A 14050-nucleotide genomic window follows, 5' to 3' on the forward strand; every position below is an offset into this window, starting at 1 on the left:
TCTTGCAGTTGCCTCCTTCAGGATTCTTTGGCTGCTCATTCTAGCCTTGAGCCAGCCAGTCAAAACCTGCCCACGTTCTGGTTTTGGCATTGAAGCTGTAGGCTGCCCTGTTTCGAGACCTCCAGAAAGCTTATACGATCAACATGCAAATCCTTTTGACATTAAGAAAATACATCAGCCCTTTCTGGAGATGTGGTAAAGACTGGGATGTGACCAGCAGGAGCTGCATGTCACTGCAGCAGGACACATGCTACCCCTGCCCTCCCTGTGAGTCACTTCTCACAGACACCGATCCAACACCATTCACAAGGAGAAAAAGGAGTAAGGCACTTGATTTCTGCGTTTGCTTATTACAGAGGTCTCTTCTTCAATGTAAAGTAGCGAAGTATTTACTTGCTGCTGTTCTGGTACAATAGTCACCCTTCTGAAATCATGCTCTGCATTAAAGTGTGTGGTTGGAAACTTCTTCTACCCGTTTGTTTTAAAAAAGGGGGGAAAAAAAAGAGAAAAGAAGCTGGGGAAATTCTTTTGTAGTATCATCTTAATCATTTTGTTCATGTGACCTTGAGAAGGGAGAGGAAAGTTGTAGCGGAAAGAGGGGAAGTGGAAGGTGATTCTCAGGGGGAGGATGGAATGAAAAACAGTCAAGTACTTGAAAAAATGTGATTTTGTTGGTAGGGCTGACTGGCACACAGACCTAGCACAGTTGGAACCTCTTGGCTCACCTGTGAAATTCCTTGTTCAATAGAGAGGGAAGAGCCCAAGGAGGGCTTTTTCATGTACAGCTGTGCTGCAAAAAGCATAGTGTGTAGCAAGTTATTTCCTTTTTTTGCATATCACTTCTTAAACACTTAGAGTTTAGTTCAGAGGTGGATCGGATGTGTTTGGAAAAGATTTCAACTTTCCATCTTGGAATTATTGATTTCAAATTTTTCTTGTTCTCTAGTCTCATTTTAAATAGAGCTCCACCACTTTCTCAGGTAAATCAAGGCTAGATAGCACTTAGTACAAAGGAGTCCTCCCTAATATTAAGCTCAGTTTTTTATCTCCTTTGTGTCATCCTGTGTATCATGGTTGCATTTTAGTGTTCCACCCTCCGTACTGTCCTAAGTGTATGTGTACTGGCATGCTGGGGAGACTAATAACCACTATATGAAGTACAGGTTTCAGGGCTCTGTACCTTCCTGAGCTTGTCTGCTGTGCTTGGGTTGCTCTCTAGGATGGCTCAGAGCCACAGTTTATTGATTTAAATTGGAAAAAAAGAGCCAGGTTTCATCTGCTGTGGCTCTGGCTGTCTTCTGAGCTGCAGTAGTGGTCACTTCCGAGCTGCTGGCACATGTTACTGTAACTTGCATCTGCAGCTGCATATGAGCATTTCTGTGCATGTCCTTATTTTGCCCTGCTTTTTTTGAACTACATTCTCACTTAAAGTGTTGAGTGTTTATCTATATTTTTTGGAACTGATGAATGTCATATCATTTTCCTTTATCACTGTAAGATGCTGAAAGCCAGGCTGACTTATGAGCCTGGCTTTCGCATTCAAAGTATGCCAGTGTTGTCAGGCCAAAATATGTTGTTATAGTCACAATGGGAAAATAACTTCTAAGCACAGCTTTGTTCCTGTTCTTCTTGTATCTTGGCAGGCTAAAGTGAGGTCGAACATTTCCAGTGTTACATGTAAGATCTAATCAAGGCAAACTCTTCTAAAGGAGGATAAGGCAACACAAATACTTCCCTCCCTGCCCCCCCCCCTTTAATTATGACTAGGAAACTTTTAAGTAGAAGAAGCCTTGGTGAAGGGAGTGTTTAAAAGAAAGGTTGTGGATGTGGATGTGACTTGGCATCTGCTGCAGTTCACCCATGTTGGGTGATAAATGTTTTCTCGAGGCAGAATGACATCCATGTTGCAAAGTAAAAGAGAGAGATGAAGATTGTGTCTATCCTTTGTACTTCTTGGCTTTATCTTCCCGCTTATCTTGGGCTGTAGCTCTAGTAATCTTTTTGCTCTCCACCCTTAACTTGATGTAGTGAAACTTGCTTAACCTGCCAAAGGAACAACCTGCTGGCTGTAATGTGGGCAGGTTGCAACTTTCTTTGAGAACTCTGGAACCTGCTGCTTTGGTTTTGGATTTTTCTTTTTTTTTCCCCTAATGATCACACGCAGAGAACTATCATAGTGGCTGTGATGTTTGACCTATACAGTAAAAGTCAAAGGTGCAGTCAGGGTGTCTTCCTGTTTATAGCTCAATAGCTCAGGCTGCTTCCTTTCAAATATGCAAAACTAAAACATGAAGGGATTACCACATTCCTTGCTGTGGGTACAGATTCTGCTCTGGCTTTTAGGGCATGGCAAAAGCACACACTTTTCAGGAAGAACTGCAAGCCTGGGGACAGCCAGTGAGCGGCACCAGACATAGCAAAGCCCCATTACTGTGGTGCTGCACCCGTGTTAGCAAGCCCTGCCTTACTGGCATACTTTATATTGCAGACACAGCTGAACTGTTTTTGGGACTTGCAGGAGCCAGTGTTTTTGCATGCATTAGGTCATGCCAGACAGAGGTGCCGGATTGGACTGTCACTAACCTGGAGATCTCAGGAGTTTTTCCTGTTGGTAAGCTGTGGATGTGCCATCACACCCCTCTCAAGTAGGAGCAGCCCCATCAAAACAATCAGAGTTCAACAGGTGGACAAATAGCAGGAGGAAAGAACATAGCCCTAAGGAAGCTGGTTTGCATAGGTAGCTGCTAAACAGGAGTTGAGCATACTTGTTAATAGCTGAAAAAAGACTTTAAAAGAAAATAGAAGAAAAAAAATCCCACGCATTGCAGGGTTTTTGCTGTTTATTTGTTTTCTGGAGTGTGATTTAGCTTGACCGATTTAGCTCTCTAGCTATCTGAAAGTAACTGGCCGAGTAGTATTAGCTGTGCATCAGCCAAGGTGCCAGAGGGTTAAGCAATCAGACCATGTGGGTGTGTCTGGGGTGGGGGGACAGAGAGGCACATGCAAAAGCCTTTGTCTTGCTTTGAAGAGATCATTGAAACTGGAAAGCAGTCTTTACCAGAAAGAACTAATAAAAACATAGACCAGCGAACCACGTTCCAGGTTCTGCTTTATCTGTGCAATTGATTGATATGTTTTCTTGTTCCCAGGTGCCTTCTTAAGTTTTATCTTCAGTCATGGTGGACAGAAACCCCTTGCTGTTGTTTTATCACCCATAAAAGAAGCTCTAGGTAGTATGAGAAGTTAGATCAGTGCCACTGGGAAAAACAACCAACCAACAAAAAAATTAGTTAGTACAGTACTTGTGGATGCCTTCCCTGCAGATTTTGTGAGACCAGGTAGCACGAGATTCATGTGGATAAATCAGTTGCTTTGTGCCTGTGGTGCCAGAGCTACCAGAGGGCTGAGGGAGGGGAGTGCACAGCACTCTGGAGGCTGTGTCAGCACTCCAGCTTCTCTCTAGGTTTTGTCAAACCTAGAGAGAGCTAAATCAGAGCCTCAGCCTTCCTTCTGCTCCCACTTGGGCGATCAGCAGAGAAAGAGGTCAGACAAATTCAACAGCATTTCCGTGATTCTGTGTCCAGTCTGCTGGGCATATCTGCATGTAGATGTGACTGAGAGGTGTCACCAGTGTCTGTCGATTGTTTGTGTGACCAGTGCAGGTTGCTGGGGATCTGGGGAAACCATGCATTTTTTTTCCTCATGTGCTTGATGTGTGCTGAAAGCAGGCAGTAGCTGAACAGCCATTTTAGTCTTGCATCGGTTCTGGTATGTGTGGTGCTTTTGCTCGAGGCTGTTCCCGCATAACACCCTCAGAAACCTGGCTGTAGTTTGAGACAGTAATTTAGATGCCTTTTTTTTTTTTTTTTTTTTTTAAGGTTCAGAGATTGCTAAAGGAAACATTTTAAAAAACATTTTGTGATGAGACAGTTTTCCCAGCAGCTCCAGTGGAGCTGCTTGTGGGTCAGTTTGGTCCTGAGTGTTACCTTGAAGCATCACACCCTTGGCATTCAAAACTAAAACGGATTTAATGTCATAACACCCAAGCAGTTACGAGGACATGCAAGACTCATCTAGGTTACAACATTCTCTCATGTTGGAACATGATGGTGCACAGTCGTGTTAAATGGTACAGTCCTGAGCTGAGTTGTGGATGTGACTTTTCTGAAAAATTTGCCCAAATGCCATTAACATTGTCTCCCTTCTGTTTCTTTGAAGTCAATCATATGGACAAATGGCAAACTCTCTCCTGCACTCCAATATCTAACTATTAGAAGCAAAAATTTCCATTGTATCTAGGAGCATACGTTTGACTTTTTTTTTTTTTTTTCCAAAAGCCCTGTAGATTTGAAGTGAGGCTAAAGGCCATATGTTTAAAAAAACCTGTACAATTTCAGCCTTGAGTTCTCAGAAAAAGAAGTCTGGGAGTAATACCTTTCATCTGACTGACAGGAACTAGATGACAGTATGTTCCTCAGGTTGCAAATTTGGAAAACCAATAGGCAATTGGGTCAGGTATACAGATATTAATGAGATTGCTTCTTGAGTCATTTTGCCCCTCTCCTTTTCCCCTTGTCTTTGTGACAAGAAACAGTTGTTTTCCTGGAAAAGCAGGTTTGTGAACATGCCTTGGCAGCATGGAGTTTCGCAAGTCATACCTGTTGCTGTTTAACAGTGTGACCAGATATATTTTGACCTGAAAACTGCAGCTGAAATTTGATATTGGGGTCCACTATTGTGTTAAGGATGAGAAGGAAACAAATATATGTAAGTGTTGCTCTGCCATTGGCATATGCAGGTCCATTTGAGGTACTGTCTCAAACTGTAAAAGGAGAGCCACTGGAGATGGGGTGCTTTTGTTGCACTGAGAGAAGTGAATGCTAAGCTGCAGGCTTTCACTTATTAGATGGCCACAAGACTGGGAGGCTGAATGTGTAGATTGCTGTGCAGTATTAGGCAGGACCAAGGCCTCTTGGATAATGGGGAATGGTCATGGTGCTCATGGAGTTAGATGATAGCAGGGCAAGTGCTGTGCTGGGGTTTGGGACACGGAGGGGAGCTTCTGGGCTTCTGGGCTCCCTGCTGCAGCTCCGCGCAGTCCCAGGCGCTGCGAAGTTCCTGGGCTGGATCATACCCCAGTTGTTTTTCTAAAGTTCAGTCGGTTTATGGAATCTCTGATGGTATCCTTTAAAGGAAAACCTTAGAAGTCGTGTTGGCATTAAAATTTACGTGGACTTCCCACCCTGATTTGCCCGCTGACAGTGTCTTCTTCCCCCTCCTGCTCAGGCACATGAAGATTCATGAAAAGGATCCGAACAGCACATCAAGCACAACTCCCCCCTCGCCGCTGAGGCGCAGGCGATTATCTTCGAAACGGAAGTTTAGTCATGATGCTGATTTGGACAGAGAGGAGAGGACACCTGCAAAAAAGGTTCTTTATGGGGCGTGAAGCAAAAGATGTTTCTGGCTACCTTCTCAACTGTCAGCTGTTGAGTTCGTGCAGTCAGCATAGAAGTATTAAAATGTGGTCTTGTTACAGCCCTGAGTATGAGTTGCCATGCTTGTCCTGTGCAGTCACCACAGTTGTCTGAGATTGAAATAATTCCATTTTTTAAATTCTTTAATTTTTAAATTTTTGGACTTGCTTGTGATTTACAAATAATTGATGTTGGATGACAAGAGTTGGATGAACTATTCTTTTCCTGCTGCAGCTTTTCCTGTAGCTTTTTTTTTCTTCACATTTAATTCTTAGTAACATTGCAGGATGGTGATTTAAACTTAAAAAAACCCACTGTTTACTTCAAAAGCAGCAATAGCTGAAGTCTGAGTTTGTCTTGATCTGGAGGGAATAAAATCTGCAGTACATTTCCCTTTCACAGTAGCATAGCCCTGCATTACTGGAGTTGCAAGAACGACCAGAAAATATTTATTTGAAGGCTAGACCTTTCCACTAGGGTTTTGTTTATGAAATTTTTGTACAAAATGTATGGTGTCTGCCAAACCTGACTCTTTCCACTTACTATCTCTAAATGGCAACCTAGTAGCAGTTCATTTTAGCACAGTATCCCTCATTCTGTGCATGCTTTTCTCCCTGTAATCAGTAGAGAACTACAGAAAACATGCACGAGTTCATTGCTTTTCCCTGAACCACTTGACTTAGCAGTTGGCAGTATCTCAGTGGCATAAATAATTTAGGCTGACAGCTCCCCTGGCTTTCTGAAGGGGGAGGAATGCTAGTTCAGTGGTATTTAAACATACTGGCTTATAAGTTGTTCAAATCAGTTTCTCATCAGAACTCATATGTCTGTGACTCAGCTGCACTCTTTATCTCCTACTGAGTGTCCTTTTCTGTCATGCGTATTCTTACACATGTGCAGAGGCTCTGTGGCTTATCCTCTCTCTCTCTGGAATGTAATTTCTGGTTGCTTGCAGCAGGGTTAGGAATGAGGACCGCCACTTGTTTTTAAAAGAAAGACTTTGAATGGATTGCAAGTTTGGTTTGTTCCTTAAAATTTGATCTAGTGAGGTTTTTTTTCCCTTTTTCTGAAGGTTGTCGAGGATGGTCACTCCGGTGAAGGGGATAAGAAGGCTGACGATGAAGTTTATCATTGTCCAGTGTGTTTCAAAGACTTTTTTTGCAAGTATGGGCTGGAGTCCCACATGGAAACACATCCAGATAATTCATTGAGGTAAGACATAATACCAAGAGTGTCTCTTGTCAGCAGATTGCCTGAGGGAGCCTTCTGGGGAGGGGAAGGGACCCTTCTTCCCCCTGTACTGATAACTGCCCCCCTTTGTGATTTTGAGCAGGTTTTTAAATGTTTTGCCTCATCTTGTGTCGCCAGGGTGCTGTAGAGATTAATTCTATTATTTTTTGCATATTCAGGAAATCTTGCTAGTTAGTAGCTGGAAATATTTCAGAAAAAATTATAACCCCCTTCTTCCCCTTGAAACCCATCACTGTTGTTACATAAAACTGTAAAATGCGAATAGTCCAAAATTTTAACAAGTTAACAAGTTAAACTGAAGATGATTAAAATATGAAGAAAAACTTGATAAAAGCTTTCAGGTGTCAGTTTCTGAGATTATTCTGTCTGGGGAGAAGCAGGCAGCTGGATATGAAGGGGGTTTTTTTGAGTCATGGGAGTGATGAGTTCTGGTTCCAGACTTTCAGTAGAATATTTTATGCTTTTCTGCCAGTTGAGGTTAGGGAATGATGTGGATTTTGGCTTAAATCAACTTCTCTTAACAAGGAAAAATTAGTTATTAATTGTTTGGGAAGGTGCTTGAATGTTGTGTTTTGGATCGAGTAATTGCTCCAGAGACTCCTGATACTTTTTTATTTCCTGGTTTTTACCATAGAAAAATGTAGAACCAGATACATGAAGATAAAAAAGAGATATTTAAAGTCTAGTTTAAACATGTAGAAAAGCTGTTATTTAAAAAAGGAGATTGCTTGCTGAAGCTTGTCAGTGTTTTAACCTTATTTTGGGACATTGGACTCTAATTCAGCATCTTGAAGTGTCAACACTCCTGCATACAGGTTCTTAATAGAATGACATGGAGCAGAGGCATCCCATACTATTAAATGGGATTAATTCTATTAAATTTTCCCTTTTTTTTTTTTTTTTTTTTAAGAAAACCTTGGTAAATCCATGTGACATATTTTTAAAGGCATTGTAAGTGTTGCAATTCAGTAGCTGGAAAGGAGTTGGAAAGCTTGGTCCATCAAATAGTAGTTAATTAAATGTACTTTACTGCTGCTGAGGTAAATTCAGTAAATTTTCATTATAGATCAAAACTGACACAGTGGTTCTCTGGCAAAAACCCTGCAACCAACACAAAATGGAGTCTGAGACAATTTTGCCTTACACTTCATGCTTTAGAGGAAGTGACTGTCTTGTTAGCCTTATCCTGACATTACCGTTATTTTGAAGCTTCCATGAAGATATGTCTTCTTTGCAAAGACAGACCAGAGGGAGGGGTGGGTTGTCTTGCTTTGAACGATGGATAAAAGATAAAGGAATAGACACCCTTCTAGCTTGGCAGCTTTGCTGTCTGCTGCAGCAAGGCAGAGGGACACGCTGGCTGTGCAAACTTGCTGTTCCTCTTCGTGCAGCTCTTTCTCTAGTATTAGGAGACTTGCTTTTAATAATATTCTCCTGAAATGGATTTTGGTACCCTTGATTGTGTTGAACGACAAAGATTCGAAATGTATCAAAAGCCACAGTTGTCAAATTCTGTGGGCATGATTTAAGGGTCATACTGGGATGCTGGTTTTTGTGAAATTGTCTAGGTGATGGTAAGGAGGGATTGTCAAGTATTTGCTTCAGCAGATTTAAGACATATCAGTGGAGATAGGACAGGACAAGAAAGCTGTGGTTCTCCCTGGTCAGTTACAATATTCAAGTGCAACTTACCCTGCCCATCTGGTTTAAAACACACCTTTTGTCCTAGTCTAGACAAGTCAAATGACACTGTCTGATTGGCCCAGCCTAACAGAAAATCCTCTTGTAAGCAGAGCAGTTTGAGTTGCTCTTAAGGTGACTCTTTCATCCCAAAGGAAATGGGTTAAAATCCTTGGCAGACAGGGGCTGTAATCCCCTGGCTCCCAGGGTTGTGCAAGACTGGCTGTAGGATTCAACAAGATAAGCAGAATGTGGCATGCCATTCTCAGTCCAGAGTCCATGTGATTGAAATCTTTTTGATGAGGCTTAAGGGTGCTTTTTTGAGTGAAAGAGGTGAAGAAAAGAGAATATTTTGCTAGACTATCAGAGCAAGAGGCATAGGGATAGGGGTATGCTTGTGGTGAGGGAGCAGACTGCAAAATATTAGGAGTTTATCAAAGTCCTGTTGATGCCTTATTGTGGAAGACAAGGGGAAAGAACTCTCATTAAAGTTCAAACGAACAAAAAAAACATAGTAACTGTGTTATGAGCAAAGGCCAGGGAGCATAACACCCTCAGTCTCTTTTTATTGCCCATATTGTAAAAGTAGAGTCACTTGATCGGGACCTGTGAGGCAGGTATCAGATGTGTACCCCAGATGCTCTAGGGGCTGGTGCTTTGGAGCTACTGCAATAGGTAGCTCAGTACGGACTGTTTTGTCATGACCAGAAATAAGTGATGCTCAGTTTGCCTAGCCATGCCCTTCATTTTAAGGGCACAGGGCAGACATTCGATTCCTCTTTGCTCCCCCCAGTAGTGACTAAGACAATGATTGCAGACCGGCTCTGAAGTAGTGCAACAGTGTGCACTGCCTGGATGGTGCTACCAGCCTCCCTTCAGGGATGCTTCCGCAGCAGCGGCCAAGTGCCCCGGTGGGCAGGAGCTTCTGCCTGGCTTCCTTGTGGTCCTTTAATCCTGCCATTATAGTGCTGTTGTGTAAATACAGCCTCTTGCCCCCAGAGCTGTCTGAGTCTGTCTGACCCGGCCCCCCTCCTGCTATGCAGCAGAAAAGGTAAGGCTGTCTGGTAGCCCCGGGATCAGTATGTGAGCAGCTAATTTACAGGGTGGGCCAGTACCCTTCCAGATCCTGTCAAACGAACAACTTTAAATCACAGGGTTAGCTGTTCAAAGTCAGATGAAAAGAAACTCCGAATTGTGTTCCCTGGTACGGGCTTTTTCATGTAAAACCCCGAGCAGGGAGCACCTCATTGTTTACTTGCAGCAGAATAAACAATACTTAATCCACTGATTGTGTGAGAGGGGCTCCCGCTTGGGAGAGTATCTCTTGATTATGTAAAATCCTAAATCGTGCATCTTTGTCTCCTAATTACAGTAAGAACTGCCCTGCTCTTGTGAGCAATAATAGGGCCCTTTGTCCCACTGACAATGGGCTGTGGCACTGCATCTCCTTCATGGCATTACACCCCCTGGTCACTCTCTGTTCCTTTTGAAGCTCTGGGACCCGCACCCTAATTAGAGACATGAGCTGGCCCCAGCAAGATTGTCTGCAGTCCCCGTTAGCAGTAGGCGGTGGCTCAGGGTTGCTTTCTGACCCCCTTGGCCTCTCTACCTGGATTGTTTAAAAGAAGAGGTCTGTTTCCTTGCAGCTGGGCCCTCAGGACGCCATCTATTTTGGTGAGTTTGTGTCTGAGTGTTGATATAATTAGCAGAGCGCTGAAGGCTTTGCAGCCACTAAGGAAAACGAGAAACCTCGCTGAGCAGGGTAACTTCTCTGGAAGCTTTTGTGGCAGAGAGTTGCTGTCAAACTGGTAATGTGCTTGTACAGGTCACCTGACAGGCAGCTCTGAGCAACATCAGCAGTGCAGGGAAAGAAGACATGAGGGTTTCCTGGGGAGAAACCTCTCCAGGCTCTATGTTAGGTTTCTCCTCTTTCTTTTGGCAAGTACAGTGGAACAAGCTTAATGTAAAATGTGAGGCTTTTTTTAAAAACAGTACGTGCACTATAAAATTCCTCATTTGGGTTTTGGTGTAACCAGAGCATACTCTTTATGTTTCCTCTCCTCCTCCAGGAGGTTTTGTACAGTACTCTGTACCAAGAACTAAAAGTTTTTTAATTTTTATTTCCTCACAGCAGCAAGGAGACATTTATGCTGCCTCTCATGCCTGTGTATCTTCCTGAGGAGAGCAGGGGGGAGGTGGTGATAGTGTTGCAGTTATCTCCTTTCTTAGAAAGGATGTTCATGTTTAAACAGCCGTTCTTAGCAAGGATAGTTGTGCAGTTTGAACATCGTAAAAGTCTGGCTCTTAATGAACGTTAAGGGGACCTTTTGATCGCAGTTGGTTCAGTGTGGCTTTGCCTTCAGTCGCTGGATTTCTTTTTGCTATGTTTTTATAGGAGATGAGAAATAGACATTGCAATGTGAAAGACACTGCCTGCCTAAGTCACTGAGCTGACCTACTGACCAGAACCAGTGGATCCCTGTTGCCATGAATGGATTCAGGGTAGATTAAGTTTTTTGACCTTTTACAAAGCCTGTCCAAACAGTGATATAATATATTAAGGTTTGTAACTTGCCAAATCCCAGGCATATTTTCACAAGGACAGCAAAAGCAGCTGTCTTCCCCCAGGGTAATGTGCTTCTGTAAAACCTCTGAACAAAGAAAACCAAAAGCCATCCAAAGACCACCTTGTTCTTAAAAAGAGCCTACCTAAGTTTTTTGTGAAAATTGCCAAGTCAAATTGTCTAGAGGTTGAATACTGCCATGGAAAGTTATTGCTTTGAACACCTAGATCAGTAATGGGCACAGCAACAAAAGAGCTCAGGTCCTGGAAGAGAAAGTGTCAGGACACTCTGACCATTGGTATCTGCAGCTGTCTGCCTCCGGTTTTACCAGAGTAACCACTGTGAGCTCCTGTTTCTGAAAACACAGGTGGAAAATGCTGTCATTGTGTCTTTGTGTTACCTGGCTTCACCTAGGTGGAGTGGACCATGACATTGCCTTAGGAGTGGTTTGCTGGACTCTCTGGGCAAATTGTTTCACAAGATGTCACGTGCAGCTTGCAGTTCAGTCAGGCTGGTCACCCAGTTTCCCTCTTTACCAGCACGTCTGTATTCTTCAGTGTATGGTGGCAGGTGGTGGGATGCTGGCAGGCACCTGGACCTAGGTTCCAGTCTTAAATCATTTTAGCCAATACACATGAGCAGGCCTGTTTATGTCAAGACAAAAGGAAAGAGGGTTTTGAGTGAAAATTTTCCAGCTACTTAGAATATCGAATGTTTATTGCCCAGTTACTGTTCTTCAGGGCTGTTCTACACATTGGTTCTGGGGAGATAAAATAGCCAAGAAAATAAATTGATGTAAATTTAAGGTGTATGGAGATTATTTCAATCATTAGCACCAGAAAAGACCAGCACAAGATTAAGTTGTTTACAGAGCCAGCAGTGTGACTGACTCGAAGTATATTGTACAGGATGTTAAAAGGAAAAAAAAAAAAAGAAAAAAAACCAAGAAAAAGACCCTTAAGTTTCATTCCTGTTTTTGCTAATGCCTATTTAAGCAAGTTTAGGAATTCAATTTCTATCTTTTCTCTCCTTGTCTAGTAGGGAATAATCCTGCCGGCTTAATTTTTGTGAAGCATGTTGCTTTCTACATGTGACCAGCCTTCTGTGGGAAGAGGGTGTTAGTAACATTGCATATTTACAAGAGTGAAGGTGATTGAAAACTATATGTTGTTTGCAATTTATATTATTGTAAGACAAAACTATGGGTTCAGGATGGGGAGGGGAAGATTTTTCCTGGTATTTGACACTGCTGTTACTGGAAGCAACTTGAAGCACGAATGACGAGTCATCTTCATTCAGCACTGTGAAATTATATACTGCTTTTCTGTCTCTCACAACTGTTGGTGTGCACATAGCCTCATTCCTTGTTAGCACTTCAAAATAAGAAACGCTGTGCTCTCTTAATGAAGCTTAATAATTCTGAGGTTGTATCCTACGGGTTGTTGTTCAGAGAGATGGAGAGCACTCCAGCTTGGACATGTTCATGGACCTCCTTGACCTCTGGTTTTGGCATACTAAACTTTGGCCCCAGTTCTTCCATTCTTAGTCATTGTTTGAGATTTTAGCAGCAAGGATAGTTTAGGTGGGAACTGCGCTGGAGTTACTAACAAGAGTCAGTGCTACAAAACGTGTCACAGCCAAGGATGGAGATGACAAGGGTCAGTTGTCTGGCATTGTCAATTCGTCTGACTCTCCTGTTCTGCTCTTCTCTCAAGCTGTTTGTTCGGTATCGTGGTAATAGGAACTAGAACTAATCTCTTGTTGGCAGTATTTGCAGTGCAGGAGCAATTCCATGAGACAGCTGATGACGATGAAATCCAGCTCTTGTAAGCGTTATGACCAAAAGTATGCTGTGGTACAATGCAACTCTTAATAAGGCAGAGCAGAGGGTATGCAAGCAAGCTGGTGAATGCATCCTTTTACTGAGATAATGGAGAAGTAGAATCGGTGGGTTGAGCATCTGTCTGTGTGCTGGCTTGCAAAAGCAGGGCAGAGCTGCCCTTGAAGTGCTTTCTGAAGTTTCTGTTCAGAAAAGAAAAATGGGAAACATCTGAAGAGCAGTGCGAGTCCAACCCTGGCCTAGAAGTGGTCAGATCACTTCAGGGAGCTCATTGTGTGAGGAGACTGGGAATCCAGAGCAGCCGGATAAAAATATCAGATAGTGAATGGACACAGGGAGTGATGCTCTCATGTGAAACTGTGTGGTGTGTCACATGGTGTTGAATATCTTAGCTCGGCTGCAGGAATAGAAAGTGGGTAAATGCAAAGCTGACTGTAGAGGAAAGCTGCTTGTAAAAGGGCATACAGGAGGGAAAAAGGGCTGAGCCAAAATAGGTTATTAACACACCTGCCTGATCCTAAGCACCAGGATTTGTTTGTACGCAGGCTCTCTCAAAGTGTGTTTGCAGTCACGTCTCCATGCTGAGCGTATCTTACCTGCAAACGTAGGTAAGGGCAAGGGTGTGCAGTCCACATTCGGCTGCACCTCTTTGTGAGCCCTGTTGTGATCAGTGTGTGGCTGTGGGATTTCTCTTTGTTACTTGTGAAAAATGATGTTGTTTTTAACGTGGTAGACACCTAGTTTTTTGGGGTTTTTTTAACTCTGACTGTTAATTTTAAAATTAGACAAGTATTTGGCTTCCATATTTGAAAGGTGTTAGAAGGTAGGAAGAGCTCTCGATTTCTTACCCTGAAAGAGTACCAGAAGGTTCATTTGAGTTTGTGTGCACAAATAGTGACTGTTATTCTGGATGCCATGCAGCTTCCAATTTTGGTAGTTGTAGAGGACTGTGCTGGTCAGAGATGTTTGGTTTTTTTCCCCAGGTATGCTTGCCTTAACTGTTAAACTTTTAATTTTTGAGTTAATCTTCAGCACTTTCTCTGTGATTCTCTCCAGCCAATTTGCTGAGACTTCTGGTTTTTAAAACTTTGACCTTTATTAAGTAAAGAAGTCATTATGAGAAAATGACTGCTTTGTGCAAATGTCTGCAGGCCATCTCCCATTTCCCCTTTATTTTTAATTAGTTGCATGTTAATTCTGTTGAAGTAAATGGTAGAGTAAGTTACCATTCCACTGGG

General features: G+C 42.8%; 1 protein-coding gene across 5 annotated transcripts in view; it reads left to right on the plus strand.

Annotated features, from left to right (window-relative positions):
- Positions 1-14050, plus strand: part of RREB1 (ras responsive element binding protein 1) — a 125018-nt gene that overhangs the window by 77507 nt on the left and 33461 nt on the right. For all 5 annotated transcript variants that reach the window (XM_050306462.1, XM_050306488.1, XM_050306497.1 and 2 more), the window contains 2 exons: positions 5287-5431; positions 6550-6689. In XM_050306462.1, coding sequence (XP_050162419.1) covers positions 5287-5431; positions 6550-6689 — 285 coding nt within the window. The remainder of the gene's footprint in view (positions 1-5286; positions 5432-6549; positions 6690-14050) is intronic.

This window comes from Myiozetetes cayanensis, unplaced genomic scaffold, assembly GCF_022539395.1.
Source record: "Myiozetetes cayanensis isolate MyiCay16 unplaced genomic scaffold, myiCay2020 scf1, whole genome shotgun sequence".
NCBI lineage: Eukaryota > Metazoa > Chordata > Aves > Passeriformes > Tyrannidae > Myiozetetes > Myiozetetes cayanensis.